Here is a 20,110-nt window from a genome sequence, read left to right as displayed (position 1 = left end):
ATTATACAGCTTGGGGACTAATGCAGGGGACATTTTACAGCTTGAGGACTAATGCGGGGGCCATTATACAGATTGGGGAATAATGCAGGGGTAATTATACAGATTGGGGACTAATGCAGGGGCCACTATACAGCTTGGGGACTAATGCAGGGGACATTTTACAGCTTGGGGACTAATGCAGGGGCCATTATACAGCTTGAGGACTAATGCAGGGGCCATTATACAGCTTGGGGACTAATGCAGGGACCATTATACAGTTTGGGAGCTAATGTGGAGGAGCATTATAGTGTACAGTTTGTGAGCTAATGTGCGGGGGCCATTATGCAGTTTGGTGACTAATTTGGAGGTCATTATACAGTCTGAGGGCTACTGTGGTAGTCAGTATTTTGGGGGAGCAGTGGGGACATCATACTCTGTATAGCGGAGCTGTGGGCCCAATATACTGTGTATAGGGGAGCTGTGGGACCACCATACTGTGCATTGAGAAGCTGTGGGCCCACCATACTGTGTATTGGAGAGCTGTGGGCCCACCATACTGTGTATTGGGGAGCTGTGGGCCCACCACACTATGTATAGTGGAGTTTAAGGCCCATAATGCTGTGTAGAGGGCAGTTGTGGGAACATCATATTGTGTATAGAGTAATTGTGGGTGTATTATACTGTATATAGGGGAGCTGTTTGCCCATCATAATGTATGTAAAGGAGTTGTACATTGGGGACTCAGGGGACTTTAGTAGATGTTAACTGGGCACTTAAGAAGCATCATTGTTATAGGGGCACTCAGAGTATTATGGCAGTCATGTGCACAAGGGGCATTATTACTTTCTAGGGGAAAAATGTGGATACTGTTTTCAAGTGCATTTGCACAGTGCATTAATATTTTCTAGTGGGGGCAATTTTACCATATAGAGGGCACAAAGGCATTATTACTATTTAAAGGGCACAGTGGTGGCATTATTATGTAGGGCAGTAAAAGGAGTGCTGTTTTTGTACCACACAGCAGGTGCAGTAATAGGGACACATACGGCAGCAGAGGCTCAGTATTGGGGTATCAGGGGCAGTAATAGGGACACATACAGCAGCAGCGGCTCAGTATTGGGGTATCAGGTGCAGTAATAGGGTCACATATGGCCGCAGGGGCTCAGTATTGGGATATCAGCAGGATGAGGAGTTTGTGCAGGTTGGGAATAGATGGTGATGAGGCTGGAATATGAGAAGTGAAATTTGTCTTTGTTGTATTCTCTGCAGACGAGTTGTGGCTGGAGAAGTTGTCATGTCGGTCTGGGCCAGATGAAAAAGATGGGAAAAGTGAACGAGTCAATCAGAAAGAAAGTAATCTGTAAGTCATTATCTGTAACTGTGCTGTGATCTCTTATATGTTATGCAGAGCTGATATCTACTGCTATATGGTAACGATATGGCGTTAATACAGATCTTGGCCTTTGTAGAGATTTTTGGTGGCTCAGTGGTTAGCACTGTTGCTTTGCAGCGCTGGGGTCGTGAGTTCAAATCCCACCAATGACAACATCTGCAATGAATTTGTATGTTCTCCCGGTGTTTGTGTGGGTTTTCTCCGGTTCTCTGGTTTCCTCCCACATTCCAAAGACTCATAGGGAATGTAGATTGTGAGCCCCAATGGGGACAGTGATGATAACGTCTGTAAAGACCTGTGGTGCTATATCAGTGAGTAAAATAAATACATAAATAATAGCTCATTGGTATCTGACCCTTTGCATCACTGTCCATCAGCTACTGTGTATGAAGAGGCCGCAGCACCATGTAGAGCGCAGCATCATCTTCATTATCTATGAGACCCCACTCTGTGTGTAAAATAGCAGTTTTGCCCGCTCCTGCACCTAAGAGCAATAAATAGGACTGAGCTGTAATACTGGGCACAGCTGTGACTATATGTTATATAGTCGTGTTACACGCACCTCACTTCTTGTGACCTACAGGTGCACAAAGATATTACATATTCACCATGTGACAAGTGGGCCTGTGTACCTTCAAATGCCAGGGCTGAATTTTAGTCCCAGTCTGGCCCTGGTCTCAAGTCTTGATAATAACATAGAACCTGCTCTCCAGAAAGCATCATGTTGCATAGCAATAAAGCACTGAACAAAGAGTTAACACAGCCCTGATAAGGCAGCAAGGTGTGACTGAGAAAGAGAAAAAAATGTCACAGGAACCTGTTTGCAGCATGCACTACTTTCTTTCGTAATTTGGAAGAGAGTCTACTGGTGCGTAAAAAAATCAGATGTCATACAGAGGCTCAGTATAGCATTACATTTTTACAGACACGTTGCAATTCTATAGCAATCTGTAAATGCTCTTGTAAGGGACTGATAGCTGCTGCTGTACAAAAAATGGATTGTATATGGATGACAAGTGAGAAAAAAAATCAAACCACTTTTCTGGATGAAATTCTGTGCGACTTTTTTATATGCTCATATGAACCTACACTATGTTCCCCTTCACACGTGTTTTTTATATCCGTATGCAGTTAGTTTTTTGAGGACACAATAATATGGACACACGCACACCTATTGTATTCAAAATCTCACAGACATGTCCTTTCTTTCTGGCACCACGGAGGAAATGTGAGCCGAGGCTAAAAGCCAAAATTGGCACATCTAATGGATGCACCTTTTCTGGGGCGGCTGAAGGCTGGTGTTATTAGTCTGGGAGGGGGCCAATATCCATGGCCCCTTCTCAGCCTATTAAGATCAGCCCACAGCTGTCTGTTTAGCCTTTGATGGTTATTAAAAATAGGGGGGACATCATATCATTTTTTGGGGGGTCCCTCCTCTTTAATAACCAATAAAGGCTATGCAGGCAGCTGTGAGCTATCATTAAGAAGCTGGGAACCTTTATGGATATTGGCCCCTTCCCAGAATATTAACACCAGCCCCCAGCTGTCTGCTTTCCCTCAGCTGGTAAATAAAAATAAGTGGTACCCCGTGCCATTTTTTAAATGTATTTATTCAATAAATACAAGTGCAATAAACTACACATGCAATGCACTGATTATATATCACAGTGACATATTTCTATCTACTTAATTACGCTCTTCATAGCTATCTATTGCTATCTTTGAAAATCTTTAATACATAACACTTTTTAATTTCTATGCTACATTTCATTCCATATGTGTCACACTGACAGCACACGGAAACACAGATGTCAGATACATACACACGGATGGCGCACGGACCATGGATCTCACCACTACTGGTGATTCCAGTACAGGAAACACCAGGACGTGTGAACTGGGCCTAACAGATAAGTTGTATTCAGTAATGGAGCTAGCTAGTATACAGAACTTGCTGCACAGCACTTTATGGCTCACGGACTGTTGTAAATGAAATTAAAAATTAGTTTTTAGGGTCAATGTGCTCCTGTGCTACAGTATCAAAAGGCAAATGTGAGCCTTAAAGTACCACACTCCTCTACATTCATGGTGAATTTTACATAGCCATGCTCAATAAATATTAACTTTTAAAAGCTTCCAGGCTGTGAATTCATTGTAAGAGTTTAAGTTACCCTATTAGCATAGTCATGGAATAAAACTCCATATTTTTACATATTTGTGCATGTGTATATTTTAATAAAACACATATATTTAGATATACAATATTATCAAAAGTGTAGACACATCTGTTCATGCAATGTTTGTTCTTGATCTCATTGGAGTGTGCACATTGTAGATTCAGACTCAAGACAGCAAAACCATAAAGGGATACATAAGAAAACAAGGAGTAAAGAAACGTGTGAAACAAATCAGAATAATGGTTAAGCTTTAGGTTTCTCACAGTACCCCCCTTTTAATTGATTGCAGCTTTACACACCCGTGCCATTCCCTCAAGCAGGTTCAGCAGATAGTCAGCTGGAATAACTTCCACTGAACATGTATGCATTGTCCACAGTTTATTTGTGGAATTGCTGGTCTTTAGAAAATGTTTGTGACCATCAGCTATTTTGCAGAGGCATTGTTGGTGCACAATTCCATAAGGTGCCGAGTCCTATTACACAACTGTTCTAAACCAGAATATAGCAAGAATCACTGAGCTAAGAAACGACAGTCCATCGTTATTTTAATAAATGAAGGTCAGTCAATGTGGAAAATTGCTAGAACCTTGAAGATTTCGTCAAGCGTAGTCATGAAAATTATCAATCGCCCCATCGGGTCCGTGTGCGACGATACACACTGCCGGCCAATCAGAGGCCAGCAGCTGACGTCGGCGTGCACCTGATGAGATGCATGGCAGTGATGTCATACGCTCCTTCACACGCCAAAATCAGCTCCTGGCTTCACAACAGGATGCTGCATGGCAGGAGAGTGAAGGGAAGGTGAATATTTTTATTTTTTTTTAATCAGTGGCCATACTAGTACACGGATGACTATGGGATGCATTATAAATTATGAATGACTGTGGGGTGCATTATATTTTATGGATAACTATGGGGTGCACTATACTGTATGGATAACTATGGGCATGCATTACACTTTATGGATGACTATAGGGTGTACTATACTTTATGGATGACTATAGGGTGCATTATACTTTATGGATGACTATGGGGGTGCATTATACTTTATGGCTATCTAGGCTCTGTTAATTATATGTTAAGGATTACTATGGGGATGCATTATACTTCATGGATGACTATAAGGGTGCATTATACTTTATGGATGACTATGCTGTGTGCATTATACTACATGGATGACTATGAGATGTGCTTAATACTATATGAAGGAATATAGGATGCATTATATTATATAGAGGACTATGGGGGGGTGCATTATACTTCTGATTATGAGCCCCATGACTTCTATGTATGCCCCTGGAAAGCATAATGGTATATTTTTTACTATACATTAAAGAACAGCAGCAAAACGGGGGACATATACCAAGACAGGGGATATATATATTCCAGGTTAGGGCTCAGAATAAGGAACATATACCAGAATTGGTGATACATACCAGGATGGGACTAGAATGAGGGACATATATACCAGGATGAGTGACATATATACCAGGATGGAGGGTGCATATATACAAATAAATATATTTACATAATTTATCAGGATGGGGGGTCTGGCTCAAATCTGGCACCAGGGCCCATAAGACTCTATTTATGCCACTGGATAACAGTGCAATAAATGATGCAACAGACAGATATTAACATGAACACTTTATAGGAGTTTGCGAGGAGCGTGGCCTTCATGGCCAAATTGCTGCAAAGAAGACACTTCTGAGGACTGTAAGCAGGAAAATTATTTTGCAACAAGTAGAACAAGGACTAGGCATTTGATCAGTGGAAATCTGCACTGTAATCTGATGAGTCAAAATTTATGGTGCCAATCGCCATGTCTTTGTGGCGAAAAGGTGAGCGGATAGTTTCTACGTGCGTGGTGCCCACCATGAAGCAAGGAGGGGAAGGTCAGATGGTGTGACGGGGGCCTTGCTGGTGACACTGTTATTGATGTATTCAACATTCAAGGCATTCTGCAACAACATGCCATCCCATCTGGTTTGCACTTAGTGGGACCATCATTTTTATTGCAACAGGAACAAAACAATGACACAAAACACACATTTAGGCTATGTAACCAAAAAGGGGAAGGGGGGTTGATACTTTGGTTCCTTTGTGGGTTTTTTTTGTCTTCAGTCTGAATATACATTGTGCACATTCCAGGGAAAACCATTGTTTGGAAAGGTGTTTAACTTTTGACCCATACTGTATGCCAACAAAGGAAGCCGATTTCAAAGCACGACTGCTCCTGCCATTTGCTTGCCTGCTCGGACCTGAGAAACTGTCTTTATTATGCCTGTATGTATTTTAACAGACAGAACAGATCAGAGAGATAAAGACGCAGGACCGTTTCTGCTTCCCTGCTGCTAGAGACAGATTACACTTGACAACAGGCGGTTACATCTGTTGCATATCTGCTAGTAGGAAAACATCTAATGGCTGGTTCAGGTAGCAATATATAATTTGTAATAGCATAACAAGTTATGCTAAAAAGGTTAATCAAAACTGTTATTAGAAAGCTTCTATACACTGCAGCCAGTGGATAGCGGCAGACAGATTAGTTTTAATCTACAGCAAAACAATTTAGGAATTTTTTTAAATTGTTCTCAACACTGGAAATTAATACATTCCTTAAATTGAGCAAATTTAGGGTAAAGGTCATAGAATAAGTCTAGATCAAACATAGACCTCATCTGCTGTAAAGTAATAGCTAGAGGATACGTGTCTCCTATTCCAATATGACTGGGCACCATTACGTAACTACTACATAAGGTGCATGGCACACTCCCATTAATATTAATATTTTCTCCGGGATCCGGGCTCTTCTTCTTAGTGACGTCACCACTCTTCAGACTCTCTGGCTCACTCTATGCTCTGCGTGTGAGCCGGAAGTCTCTTTTACAATGCAAGTCTATGGGGCCACACTCTCATGCTCCATACGTTTATATTGTAAAAGCCACTTGCAGGTCACGCAGGGTGCAGCATTATCAGGAGAGTCTGATGAAAATCTTTTATATTCCTGAAGAGACAATTTGCGTAAAACAACTTGAAAAGTCAAGAAACAATCGCATACATATAAAGAAATAATATTAAAGGGATTGTCCACTACTACGACAACCCCTTCTTGATCTAATGTTTGGCCCCGATAAAATAATAAAGCCCTACTTACCTCCCGAGGCAGTGCCGTTCCAGCGGTGTTGGCACTCGCGCTCCTGGGGCTCCTGTGCAGTTGTTATGATACATGAGCCCAGCATCCAATGAGCGCTGGCATCACTGTCCTCGCCGTTGGACGGTTAAGTGATTAACAGGAAGTTAGCGGCAGCCTCCCATCCAGCGGTCAGAGAGCACACACTTGGTCAATGGACTGGAGTCCTAAAAGTCAGAAGAGCACATAGGCTTGGGTCACAAGCCATGATAAGGCAAAGGACCACCCCACAGGGTTGTTTAACATGGTCTAGGAGTAGAGACTCAATGTTCGTGTATATGGACATTGGTCACAGCTGTACAGTCTCTTATGTGTATGTGACTGTTTCTTCGGTTTATGGGATGCAAGTGTTTTATGTAATCAAATCTGGAAAGGAAGGACCGGTGAGGACGGCGAAGGCTACCCCAGTATCGGATAAACGAAAGGGGTGGTCCGAAGCCAATCTAAATTTAATTAAAATCCCAATCTATTTAGTGCCGTAATCTAAGCTATTTTCTAATATACTTGTATTAAAAATTCCCTACCGTTCCTTAACTACACTAACTGCTTTTCTATTTTTTTTTCCTTACTTACTGTGCACTGCATGCTGGGATACTCAAACGAAACGTCATCAAAGTAGGGGGCAGAGGCTGCGGTCACTGTCTGCCTCTTCCTCCTCCCTGAAATGAGGCGTCATCAGTGATGCTCGTTTCAGGGGCAAGGCTAGTCCCTGCTGTGTCCCTCCCTACGACCTGTGCACTGTGCATACACTGGGATTCTCAAACAAATCGGCATCACACAGGAAATAGGAAAAAAAACAGAAAAGCTACTGTAGTTAAGGACCTGTAGGGAATTTTTAATACAAGTATATTAGAAAATGGCTTAGATTACGGCACTAAATAGATACGGATATAAAAGGATGCACACCTGTGACCAATGTACATATGCACGAACATTGAAGTCATCACACAGGAAATAGGAAAAGAATTAGAATTGGTGTTAAATAGCGTAGTTAGGGAATGGTAGGAAATTTCTAATCCAAGAATATTAGACATTAACTTATAACACAGCACTAAATAGATAGGAATTTACAATTAAATTCAGTTTGACTTCGGACCACCTCTTTAACAGGTTTGTACTGTTTGTCTTTTCATTTCACAGTATTTTCTGCTGCTAGTTTAATTACTAAAACTCTAGAACAATCCCTATAATTTTGGTTGTAGTTGGGGCGTTACCCATTAAAAGCACGAACATGACTTATAAAACCTGAAAAGCTGATGCGAGCCATAAACCATGAAATAAACCAGCACTGCATTAAATCACAGCTGGAATTCTGGACACGCATTAGATTTTCATTAATTATGGAAGAAAGATCCCATGTATTATCTAACACAGCAACGAGGCATTTACCGACAGCATTATGAACACACGTTTACCTCAGCATTAAAATATTAGCGGAATAATGGATCACTGAGACGTGCACTTCCTCGGTGATGCATTACTGAGCCCGCAGCTCCCAGCAGTAAACTCTGACAAATGGACATTGTTCATTGTGCTTCACTCTGATGCCAAGAAGACATAAAACATCATCAATGTCTCATACGGTTTAAATTAACGTTCTGCAGAAATGCATTATTATGTTGTATCTATCTATCAAATCATTATTAAAATAACCCAAACTACAGATAATTATGCTTTATAATTCAGCATTCCTTCAATGTATCTCCTACCTTTATAGCAAGCTTCAGAATTTACTGACCCTAAATAACTTCCAAGGCGAAATAGGTCATTTAAAAATGAACCTGTCATTGGGTTCATGCTTCCAATCTGAAGGCAGAATTAAAAGGTGGAAAGGTGCAAAATAGTGACAGACGACCATTCACACACACATCCTCCATGAGTGCAGCTTAGTATTATCAATGCACATGGATAAGGCTTGTATAAGGTGTCAGTCATAGACATCTGTCGTGCACCATGGCCTAGGGTACGTTCACATGTTCTTTCACCGACAAACTGATGTTAATTCTGCATATGGAATCTAAATATTATGCAGAAGAAAAGAAGTGTGCTACTGAGTCAGGATCCCTAAATGTAGTAAAATGAATACTTTAATTAACAAAAAAATAATAATGTACTGTATATTAAAAACATGACATGCACTGTATATTAAAAACATCTAAAAAGCACAATGGCTAATGACTATTACCCCTGAGGAAGCTACACTTTGGGTGGCGAAACGCGTGGGGTTCCATTCCTCCGTTATTTCTTCTCCATATCTACAGTTCCCATTTACTCATGGAGATCTTGCTACAAGCTTATTTTTTTTTCCTAATAGGGTACTTACTATTGTTCTCATACATCTGGTGATCACTTTCTCTTGCAAAAATAGGTATTGTTCCTTATTCTTCCTTTCTATCTTGCAAACCATTATCTTTATATTGCTACTGCTTTATGCTATACTTGGTGTAATCACGGTTACTTATTTTTTTATTGTTTAGATAGCCTTATTTTTGTTATAAACCCATTTATTTTTGTTATCCTAAAGTGTTTTTTTTTATAGTTTCAGATTTTTTGTATTTCTATTGTATTAACCCTTTTACGGCAAATTACAGTGGTCCTCAGTATTTCTCTGTGATAATTACCGGTATTTATTGATATGACTGTGATTTTTTGTGTGTTGAACATTGCATGAGAGGTGTAGTTTCTTATGTGGGGAGGAGACACAAACTACGCAAGATATTAGAAAAAACTTTTTGACAGTTAAGGTGATCAATGAGTGGAACAGGCGGCCACGAGCGGTGGTGAGTTCTCCTTCAATGGAAGTCTTCAAACAGAGGCTGGACAGATATCTGTCTGAGATGGTTTAGTGAGTCCTGCATTGAGCAGGGGGTTGGACACGATGACCCTGGAGGTCCCTTCCAGCTCTAACATTCTATGATTCTATGATAGAAACACACCTGGTGAATTCATTTTAGCCATTGTGCTTTTGAAATGTTTTTAATATACTGTACATGTCATTGTTTTTTGTTGAAGTATATATTTTACTATATTTGGTGATCCTGACTGAGTAGCACACTACTTTTCTTCTTATTCCAGGTTTTGTTCTTGGTGTGCAGATGGCTGATCTAGTATTTATCAGTATAGTGTTCACAGGACATACACTATATAATATATTAAAACATCAATTTTATTGTGTCTTTTGAAAATAGGGGGATTGTATCAACAATTAAATGAAACCAATATACCAGGTAAGTAAACCTGACCAAGAATTGCTAAATAGAGGGAGAGTTGGGGATGACCCCAGCACTGGTCTAGCCTGTTACCACTTCACCACAGAAGTTGGCACCCTATAAACACAAATGGGGCCCCATTCAATGTAAGCGCACCCTAAGGCCGGAGTCACACCAGAGTATGGCATGCGGTGTGAAAGCATCAGATGCAATATGCTAATGACCCTCGGACTCCTGCTCTGCTGCGAGCGGGAGCCGAGTGTCAGTGCTCTGTGCTCCGATGCTCTTGCATGACAGGATCGCAGCACAGCTGCAGAGGAGACAGAGAAAGTAATTTCTCCATCTCCTCTGCTGCCGGCATCGGCAAGAATCGCACCGCACTCCATGGGTGATATCCAAGTTCAGTGCAATGTTTCACATGCAGCCATAGACTTATGTGGCTGGGAGTGAGCCGAGTCTCGCTGCCCATCGCAGCATCAAAAAGTCTATATAGGCATATATTAGCACAGGAATACTAGATGATATCCACAGGGATACGGAGATGTCATATTTTCACAGCTGTAAACTGTCCCAGATCAGTTTCTATCCAATGTATATGGTATGTCATATTCTCTCGGCGGCGAGGTAAGGACAGGATAGACCAGTACTAGGCTCATCCCCAACTTTCTCTCTCTCCGCTTAGCAATTCTTGATCAGGTTTACTCACCTTGGTTACCTACATCTACAGTATATTGGTTTTATTAAATTCTTGATACTATCCCCCTATTTTAATGGAAACAATAAAAGTGACGTCGTAGTATTTTCACATGTTGCGTAAACGCAGAGTATTTTACACAGTGTGCATGGTGCATATAATATGCAGAATTTTACATTACCAACACAATTAGTCAGATTACAGAAATAATCTGTTGCATATTGTGCTCTTTTCTATGTGTATTGTGAGCTCTGATGCATTTTTTCAGATCTGCAACATTTCAATTATTTTGTGTTTTTTGCAGCGGTTTTCGCTCATTCAAATGAACGTAAAAAAAAGAAAAGCTAGTAAAACCGCTGCAAAACCACACGTGAGAAACGCGTGTATTGTACGCAGCATTTTCCCTACCTAAATAATGTGTTTTGGTGAAGAAAAATCCACTGCAATAACACCACATGTGAACATAACCTTACAACCTATTGGTGACACCCCTGTTAGATCAGGCAGGCTGCCCAGCACTATATAAGTGAGCCCCAAAAGAACAAACATCTTATTTCATTCACCCCAACATTACAGGGCATGCCTATATCTTGTAAAGGAGAAAAATACATTATTTTGTATTTTAGCCAGAATATACATTCTGGTTACGAACGTCAAGGGTGCCCATCTGGGGCGGACATATCATTGTAGCAACAGGGCTCCAAGGGCAAGGAGGCCTATTCCCACCTCCAAAGTAGCTGGAACTCTGCATTATGATGAGATATTGGGCTGCAAAGGGCCCATATATTGTTCTCGCACCGGGCCCTTTCCTGTTTCCGCCAGCGGTGCTCATTGTCTTGTGAATTCAAACTCTAATATTAAAAGCAATTCATACGTATCAATACCAATATACTGCAGGGTGCAGACAGGACGCCATAGCGCCAAGCCTTACCTGTGTACATCTATAAGGCCGGGGTCACACTTGCAAGTGCAATACGAGAAGCTCGCGTGAGTCTCTCGTATCAATACCCAGCACTGCTACCGGCACTCGGGACCGGAGCGTGCGGCTGCCTAGAAATACATGCAGCCGCACTTTCTGGTCCCGAGTGCTGGTAGCAGTGCCGGGTATTGATGCGAGTTTCTCACATTGCACTCGCAAGTGTGACCCCGGCCCAATACTAGGCATCAGCCCTCCATGGAGGATGCGTATGTGAACGGTTGATTTATCAGCCTTTATAATGGGGGTCTGCTGCATTCTGATTAATATTGTGACCAGTTGTTGGTAAGTATGGCCTCTTTTTTTCTGTGCTTTTATTAGATTCGATGTCTTTACTTGTGATTTCTTTATAACATGCTAAGGAATGAGCTACACGTAAGAAGTAAATAAGTTCTGTAAAAGAACCAACATTGTTATCTCAGTGATTTGTTTTTCAAAGAAGTTCAGCAATGGAAATAAAGAATACAAATTGGAAGAAATGAAATTACATCTAGATAATCATTAATCTATCCTGTTTGTAAACTGTGATTGTATTACATTGGGGGATGGGGAGTATATATCGGTACCACTGCATTATCTCCAAGTCAATTGCAAAATTATCTTACCTATTACATTCCTCCATAACCATAACATCTAAATGTTCAAACTGATTTGGGAAAAAATCTTCGGCTATGTTCACACATTGCGCCTTTGATGCATTTTTTTCCGCAGGCAAAACCTGTCCTCTTGGCAGTAAGAAACGTGCTCCAAAAAAAAGCAGGTTTTGCTTAGTTTTTGTTGTGTTTTTGTTATGTCTTTTTCCTGTGTTTTTGTCAGGGTACATTTGTCTCTTGTGCATGCTGATAAAGTTTAATGCCTAAAAAAAATCTGATTCTACTTCATCAGGTTTTGGCACCAAACACTGGTACCTGCGTTTTTGCAGCATTTTTCAGCGTTTTTTGCACCACCCATTGCTTTCAATAGGTGAAAAACACTGAAAAAACGCCAAAAGAAGTGACATGCTGAATTCTGCAAAAACCAAGGCATTGCACAAAATACTGAGGACAACAAAACAAGCTGTGTGCATGAGATTTCTGAAATCTCATACACTTTGCTGGTACTGTAAAACGCAGATGAAAATTTGCATAAAAGATGCATAAAGAAAAGTTGAAAAAAACGCAACGTGTGAACATAGCCTTATTTTGACATCAGATGGCATTTTGATACAATAGGGTAAACAATACTACAGCTCACAGACTAAAGTCCATCAGCATTTTACATAGGGAGGACGACTTCTAAAAAGGATTATATAGCCATTCTGACATGGATTTACAAACTGCACCAGACTCATCGGGTCCAAGACCTCATTCACGTGCTCCCGTGTGAAAAACACGTACAGAACAATACTAGGACTAAGGGCGTTTAAGGCTCCAGAAACGCATCAGTGTTATAATTCCTCCTTGCGTTCCTTCATTTTAAAGGATCATCAATACAGTATTATTAACATATTATATGACCAGATGGAAGTGCCGACCTCTCCTTCCATTTTCCAAGTTGCTGCACCAGTGAGATCGGGCACCCGTCGGTTACAAGTCTCCCAACTACCTATATGAGCGGAAGGCGAGGTGATCTCCTTATATACAGTACTTTTTATATCATCTATGTCCTTTGATATCATCTATGTATCCAGTATCAGTCTGGGGTGACAAGGGCCCACCAGTAACATTGATATTGGGGGGACCCATTTTTCACCTGCATGCAAATATTGTACTACCTTCGTTCACAAATTTACCTTTATCTCTATATAATAATAAACTGGGTAAAGTGGTTAATGAATGATGAGATGCTGCTTTTTTCTTTACAGAGTTAATCAAGTGAATTATGCCAAGTACTGCCCATACAGTGGGGTTGGGGCCCAGATCTACACAGGGGCCCACCGGGGGATTCCCCTGCTACCCTGTGGGCCAGTCCGAGCCTGTATGTATCATCTAGATATCATCTATGTCCATGCATTCAAAATCAGGTACAAGTCCAAATAAATAACATGGAGAACCATTAGTGATCGCACATGCTGCGTCTTGCTGCATCACATTCAGTCATTGATGAAACTTGGTTCTATAAATACTGAACCGCTATAATATTGAAACCACTCACAGGTGAAGTGAATAACTTTGACTTTCTTTAACATTGGCACCTTTCAGGGGTGAAATATATTAGGCAGCAAGGAACAATCAGATCTTTAAGCCGGTGTGTTGCAACAAGGAAAAATAGACGAGTACATTTTGACAAGGGTGAAAGTGTCAAGGTTAGAAATCCTCCAATATGTCAGTTTTTGTGTCGTATTCCAAAAATTCAAAGGTTAGTGCCGACTAAAAGCGGTTTAAAGAAGGAGAACCCGTGAACTAGTAACAAGAGCATGGGTGCCCAAAGCTGACTAATGTAGGTGGGAATTAATCGGATCAATCAGACAAAAAAGAGCTACGGTAACACAAAGAGATAAAAAGGTTGCGCTGGCTATGGTAGAAAGTGTGTCTCATAGTGTCCATGCAGGCCCTGTCCACAGCTCAAAGTGCCTTCAATAAGCATGTTAGCATCCAGATTCGCCATGAAGAAATGGAAGATATTGGCTTGGTCTCATAAATCACATATTTTTTTACATGGATGGGTGTATGTGTAGTGCCGGGGAAGATATGCCACAAGGATGCACCATGAGAAGAAGGCGAACCAGCAGAGGCTATGTGTTCTGCCTCTCCCGGTTTGCCTTCTTCTCATAGTGAATAGAATGTGGGCCATACAGAGCTGCATCGCAGGCCATGTGTAATACAAGCCTGACCTGAAGGAAGTTTTCTTTGGTGTGCAACAATAATCGTTTTTTTTATAGCTCATGGTGATGTTTTTCTTAGTGTCATGTTTACATGTCACAACAACCTCACGAGAGTGCCAGCATCGAAAGTGCCGACATCGCTAGAATGCTGCCACCATGGGAAGTGAATATGTGTTTTAATTTTACTGGCGGCAAATATTCAGATCTAGAAGTAGTTGTCCTAGTAGTGGGCAATGTTGTGGGCTGGGTGATCAAACCACTGTGCAGTGATCCGAGGAGAACCTGGAGGGGTGTGGCTAGGAGGCTCACCAAGTCCAAATTGGGTGCACAGCGGCAGGTGATACCGTGATCTGACGAGGGAAGAGGCACCAGGTGATACACCAGGACTGACCTTGGGTGGATGGCAGCTGACCCCCAAGTGACAGGAGGCAGGAACGACCCGAAATGGTAGACAGGCAGGTGGGTACCGCTGATAGACTGGCAGGCGAGTATGGCTGATTGGCAGGCAGGTGGGTACGACTGATAGACATGCTGTCACAGGTGTATCAGATGCTACAGTCGCTCTCCATCTGGCAGAAGTCTTCTTAATAATTCTGACTTTTGAACCCAGTGGCAACCTCCCTTTGGCTCTAATTGATACAAATGGACCAGGGTGTTTATAGACTCCCAGCCTGCTTCAGGGAGTCGCCGGTGATATTCGCATTTTCCCCTTGTGAAGGCTTGGAGCAATAGCAATCGGCTCACTTCCTCTCTGGTGCTGTTGGAGGATGTTTGGCTTTACCTCTCTGGAGTTTGCTCAAGCTAAGTTTCTTCCCCCTTTTTGTTTCCCTTCTTATTTTTAGTGTTCAGTGGGGACTAACCAGTGCTCATCCTCCCCCTTCCCTATTCAGGGCCTACCTCTAGGAATATACAGGGCTTAGGTTCCTGCTTGGCGATTGGTGTGTAATCAATATAGGGGTGGTAGGGGAGGTAGGGTGCTATTAGATCTGCCTAGGGGTCTCTAATTCTCCTTTCCCTAGCGTTTGGGCTTCCTTCCCCTCGTGTTGCACTTAGTCTTCCAACACTGTGTGTGACACAAGCACGCAGGTATACAGAAATATGAGCATTGGGACCTGAGAACTAGCAAACATGTTAGACACAGTATACTACATCGCACAGGCACCTCCCAACTGGTGCAGGTGCTTTAAATAATAAGTGTCCCCCAGCCATTGGATGGGGACACTTTAAGACGGCACGATCTAACCACAGTGCCTGGGGATCTGCAAGCCGTGCGCAGACCCCAGGAAGCCACAAGATGATGAGAAAGAGGTGCGGGACTGCGGCGGTGACAGAATCGGCGTCTCTGCCAGGGAAGTTGGTGCAGAGACGCCACCGTTACAGACAACCCCTCTAAGCAACCTAAAGAAGTAATTTTGAATAAACTGCAAACATGTTATATACAGTTCACTCCTAAGCGGTAGTGCACGAGTGGATATCTCTGCTTCCCAGCCCTCCTCTCAGGAGTGTCAGTGGATCACCTATCAGACATTTATAGCATTTTATGTGGAAATGCCATGTTTCAAATAGAAATAAACTTCCAATGATTATAAATTCCTGCAAAAAAAAGTTTTTAGGAATTTAAATTCTTTATCTTAGCCTTTTAATATTTTGCTGCTTTTGTTATATGCAGTTTTACTGTCTTAAAGAGCAACAAATAAAAAAAAAATACCTAGAGCATGCTGAATTTTAGAGAAAAAAAGTCCACCATACTCCATATGCAGTAGGGCATTGCAAAATTTGCAAAAATTATTTTTTTAAATAAGGGTAATGCAACATTAAAAAGTATGCATTTAATATTCTAGAAAATTTCCCCTATTTTTGTTAGATATGTTCTCATAATTTAACGAGGCAGAGAAATGATTTCCCAGAGTACTGTGCAGAGGAATTCCATTCAATGCAAGCCAGTGTTTGGCTGTATGTGAACATCTGACCATGACAGAGACACAGAGGAGCTGGCACCAAAACCCACAGCAAATGGAACTGACAGGTCTTCAGCGCTGTGAAAACAAACCCACTTGTGTGCAGCCAGCACGGCTCATTGTGTCTTGTGTCCACACTTCCCCAGCTTATGTACCTCAGAATCTTTTTCTATGGAATATTTTCAAAATAGTAACCGACATTATGGAACATTTCGATATTATCATTTCTACAAACGGGACCTGTTGTTACAAATAGAACATCTGCATATAGAGAACAGTAAAGCGACCATTAATGCACTGTATCAACATAATAAACACTGCAGGAAGATACTAATATGAATAATTTCCTACAGAAAAACACAACTTTTCAGCTTCAGAAAGTCTTTAAAACTTGTACCAAAATCTGCAACTCCAAAAACCTTTATGTACCATCTGCTGTAGTACTACAAGTCTCTAGGTGATAAAGTTGCACAATCTTCATAAAAGTCTCCAAAGCTCCACTCTTGATGCTGTATCTAATGCTATAGTCACACTATGAGTATTTGTAATAAAACCAGGTGAGGAACAACCAGAGGAACCTACAATAGAACCTTCTGCACCAACTCTACATTTTTGACCCACTCTTGGTTTGGGCTTACAAATACTGATGTGAAATACTGACAAAATACTGCTAGTGTGAACAGGAAAAGTAGCTCAACATCTGCACACAACTGAAAGTCTCCCAAAAGAGAAAGTAACTGGAGACCATTGCTCACCTGGTGTCTTTCTTTACCACCCCCTGAAGAGAAGGAAGCCATGTCTACACAATGTGCAACTTCTGGAGGAGTCCAAACAGTGATGATAATCCTCTGTTGGGTTCTGGATAAGAGTCCAGAAGAGCAGGAAGGTCCAGGGTCCCTATGTGACCAGTGCAGGGAGGTATCCTGAGAGTTGTGCTCTGTGCAGAGCTCCCTGGATACTTGTTGCAGCTGCTCAGCCTGCAGTCACTGGTATTACATTACATACAGAGGGAGTGGCTGCTGGGCAGCCAGGTACAGGGCTCCAGTGCTGCAATCACTACAAGTCATCTACACTACTTTACATGTTTACACACCATTTTGTCAAGGGCATTATCTCCACTGCTAGGGTTAAAGAACAAAAGAGCAGTAATGATGTTCAATGTACAATATATACTGTATATGTATCTAGGAGTCTTAAATGATAAAATGCGGTCATTGTGTGCTACATCCAGTAAAAATTAATTTATCCAAGTGATGAAAAAAATGAAAAAAAGGTCAATCCGGAAAAGCAAACTAAAATAGTAGTACGGGCACAAAAAATATCTGACGCATTTAGAGCTTGGTTGACTCTCAGTCGTAGATATAGACTCGGAACGCAATGTTTTCCAATGCCCTTACTACTCTTTTAATGAAATCACAATAAAGAATTTTTGCTTTTAAAGGGAACTTGTCACCCCCAAAATCGAGGGTGAGGCAAGCCCACCAGCATGAGAGGCTTATCTACAGCATTCTGTATCCTAAAAGATGAGAAAAAGATGTTATATTATACTCACCCAGGGGCGGTCCCGGTCCGGTCCGATGGGCGTCGCAGTCAGGTCCGGCACCTCCTATCTTCATCAGATGACGTCCTCTTCTGGTCTTCACGCTGCGGCTCCGGGCAGGCATACTTTGTCTGTCCTGTTGAGGTCAGAGCAAAGTACTGCGGTGCGCAGGTGCCGGGAAAGGTCAGAGAGGCTCAGCGCCTCCGCACTGCAGTACTTTGCTCTGCCCTCAACAGGACAGACAAAGTATGCCTGCCCGGAGCCGCAGCGTGAAGACCAGAAGAGGACGTCATCCTATGAAAATAGGAGGTCCCGGACCGGACCGCGACGCCTATCGGATCGGACCGCCTGCCCAGGTGAGTATAATATAACCTTTTTTTCTCATCTTTCAGGATACATCGGAGGCTTATCTACAGCATTACAGAATGCTGTAGATAAGCCCCTGATGCTGGTGAGCTTAGCTCACCTTCGATTTTGGGGGTGACAGGTTCCCTTTAATTTGCTTTGCTGGATTTAAATTTTTTTTTGTCAAATTGAACAAAGCTGCTTGATAAGTTACAAACTTAATCCGTGTACAGTGGAATGGATTGCCCAGGAACCAGACTGAACAACATATACGTGTATTGGATGGGTGAACTGTATCCACAAACTTTCTTATATTAAAAAATGCATTTAGTTGAACAATGTACGGAAAGCAATGCCTTTCCTTTAACCCCTTCACCCCGAAGCCTGTTTTCACCTAACTGACACGGCCAATTTTTACAATTCTGACCACTGTCACTTTATGAGGTCATAACTCTGAAACGCTTCAACGGATCCTGGTGATTCTGAGATTGTTTTCTCGTGACATATTGTACTTTATGATAGTGGTAAAACTTCTTCGATATGACTTGCATTTATTTGTGAAAAAAACAGAAATTTGTCGAAAATTATGAAAATTTAGCAATTTTCAAATTTTTCGTTTTTATGCCCTTAAATTAGAGAGTTATATCACATAATATAGTTAATAAACAACATTTCCCACATGTCTGCTTTACATCAGCACAATTTTGGAAACATAATTTTTTTTTGTTAGGGAGTTATAAGGGTTAAAAGTTGACCAGCGATTTCTCATTTTTGCAACAAAATTTGCAAAACCATTTTTTTTACGGACCACCTCACACTTGAAGTGACTTTGAGGGGTCTATATGACAGAAAATGTCCAAAAGTGACACCATTCTAAAAACTGCACCCCTCAAGGTACTCTAAACCACATTCAAAAAGTTTATTAACCCTTCAGGTGCTTCACAGGAATTTTTGGAATGTTTAAAAAAAATTGAACATTTAACTTTTTTTTCACAAAATTTTTACTTCAGATCCAATTTGTTTTATTTTACCAAGGGTAACAGGAGAAATTGGACCAAAAAAGTTGTTGTACAATTTGTCCTGAGTACGCCGATACCCCACATGTTGGGGTAAACCATTGATTGGGCACATGGCAGAGCTCGGAAGGGAAGGAGCGCCATTTGACTTTTCAATGCAAAATTGGCTGGAATTGAGATCGGAACCCATGTCGTGTTTGGAGAGCCCCTGACGTGCCTAAACAGTGGAAACCCCCACAAGTGACACCATTTTGGAAAGTAGACCCTCTAAGGAACTAATCTAGATGTGTGGTGAGCACTTTGAACCTCCAAGTGCTTCACAGAAGTTTATAATGTGGAGCCGTAAAAAAAATTAATATTAATTTTCACAAAAAATGATATTTTTGCCCCAAATTTTTTATTTTCCCAAGGGTAGCAGGATAAATTGGACCCCAAAAGTTGTTGTGCAATTTGTCCTGAGTACGCTGATACTTCATATATGGGGATAAACCACTGTTTGGGCGCATGGCAGAGCTCGGAAGGGAAGGAGCGCCATTTGACTTTTCAATGCAAAATTGGCTGGAATTGAGATCGGAACCCATGTCGTGTTTGGAGAGCCCCTGACGTGCCTAAACAGTGGAAACCCCCACAAGTGACACCATTTTGGAAAGTAGACCCTCTAAGGAACTAATCTAGATGTGTGGTGAGCACTTTGAACCTCCAAGTGCTTCACAGAAGTTTATAATGTGGAGCCGTAAAAAAAATTAATATTAATTTTCACAAAAAATGATCTTTTTGCCCCAAATTTTTTATTTTCCCAAGGGTAGCAGGATAAATTGGACCCCAAA

At 41.5% G+C, this 20,110-nt stretch overlaps 1 protein-coding gene across 2 annotated transcripts in view; it reads right to left on the bottom strand.

Annotated features, from left to right (window-relative positions):
* Window positions 1-17,357, bottom strand: part of ANK3 (ankyrin 3) — a 756,238-nt gene extending 738,881 nt beyond the window's left edge. The window contains exon 1 of one of the 2 annotated variants that reach the window (XM_077258828.1): window positions 17,138-17,357. In XM_077258828.1, coding sequence (XP_077114943.1) covers window positions 17,138-17,179 — 42 coding nt within the window. In that variant the 5' untranslated portion in view covers window positions 17,180-17,357. The remainder of the gene's footprint in view (window positions 1-17,137) is intronic. The other variant, XM_077258825.1, reaches the window with a different exon arrangement.
* Window positions 17,358-20,110: the final 2,753 nt, after the last annotated feature.

This window comes from Ranitomeya variabilis, chromosome 4 (genome assembly GCF_051348905.1).
Source record: "Ranitomeya variabilis isolate aRanVar5 chromosome 4, aRanVar5.hap1, whole genome shotgun sequence".
NCBI lineage: Eukaryota > Metazoa > Chordata > Amphibia > Anura > Dendrobatidae > Ranitomeya > Ranitomeya variabilis.
Note: the sequence above shows the minus strand (reverse complement) of the source record. Positions and strands in the feature narration are given on the sequence as shown.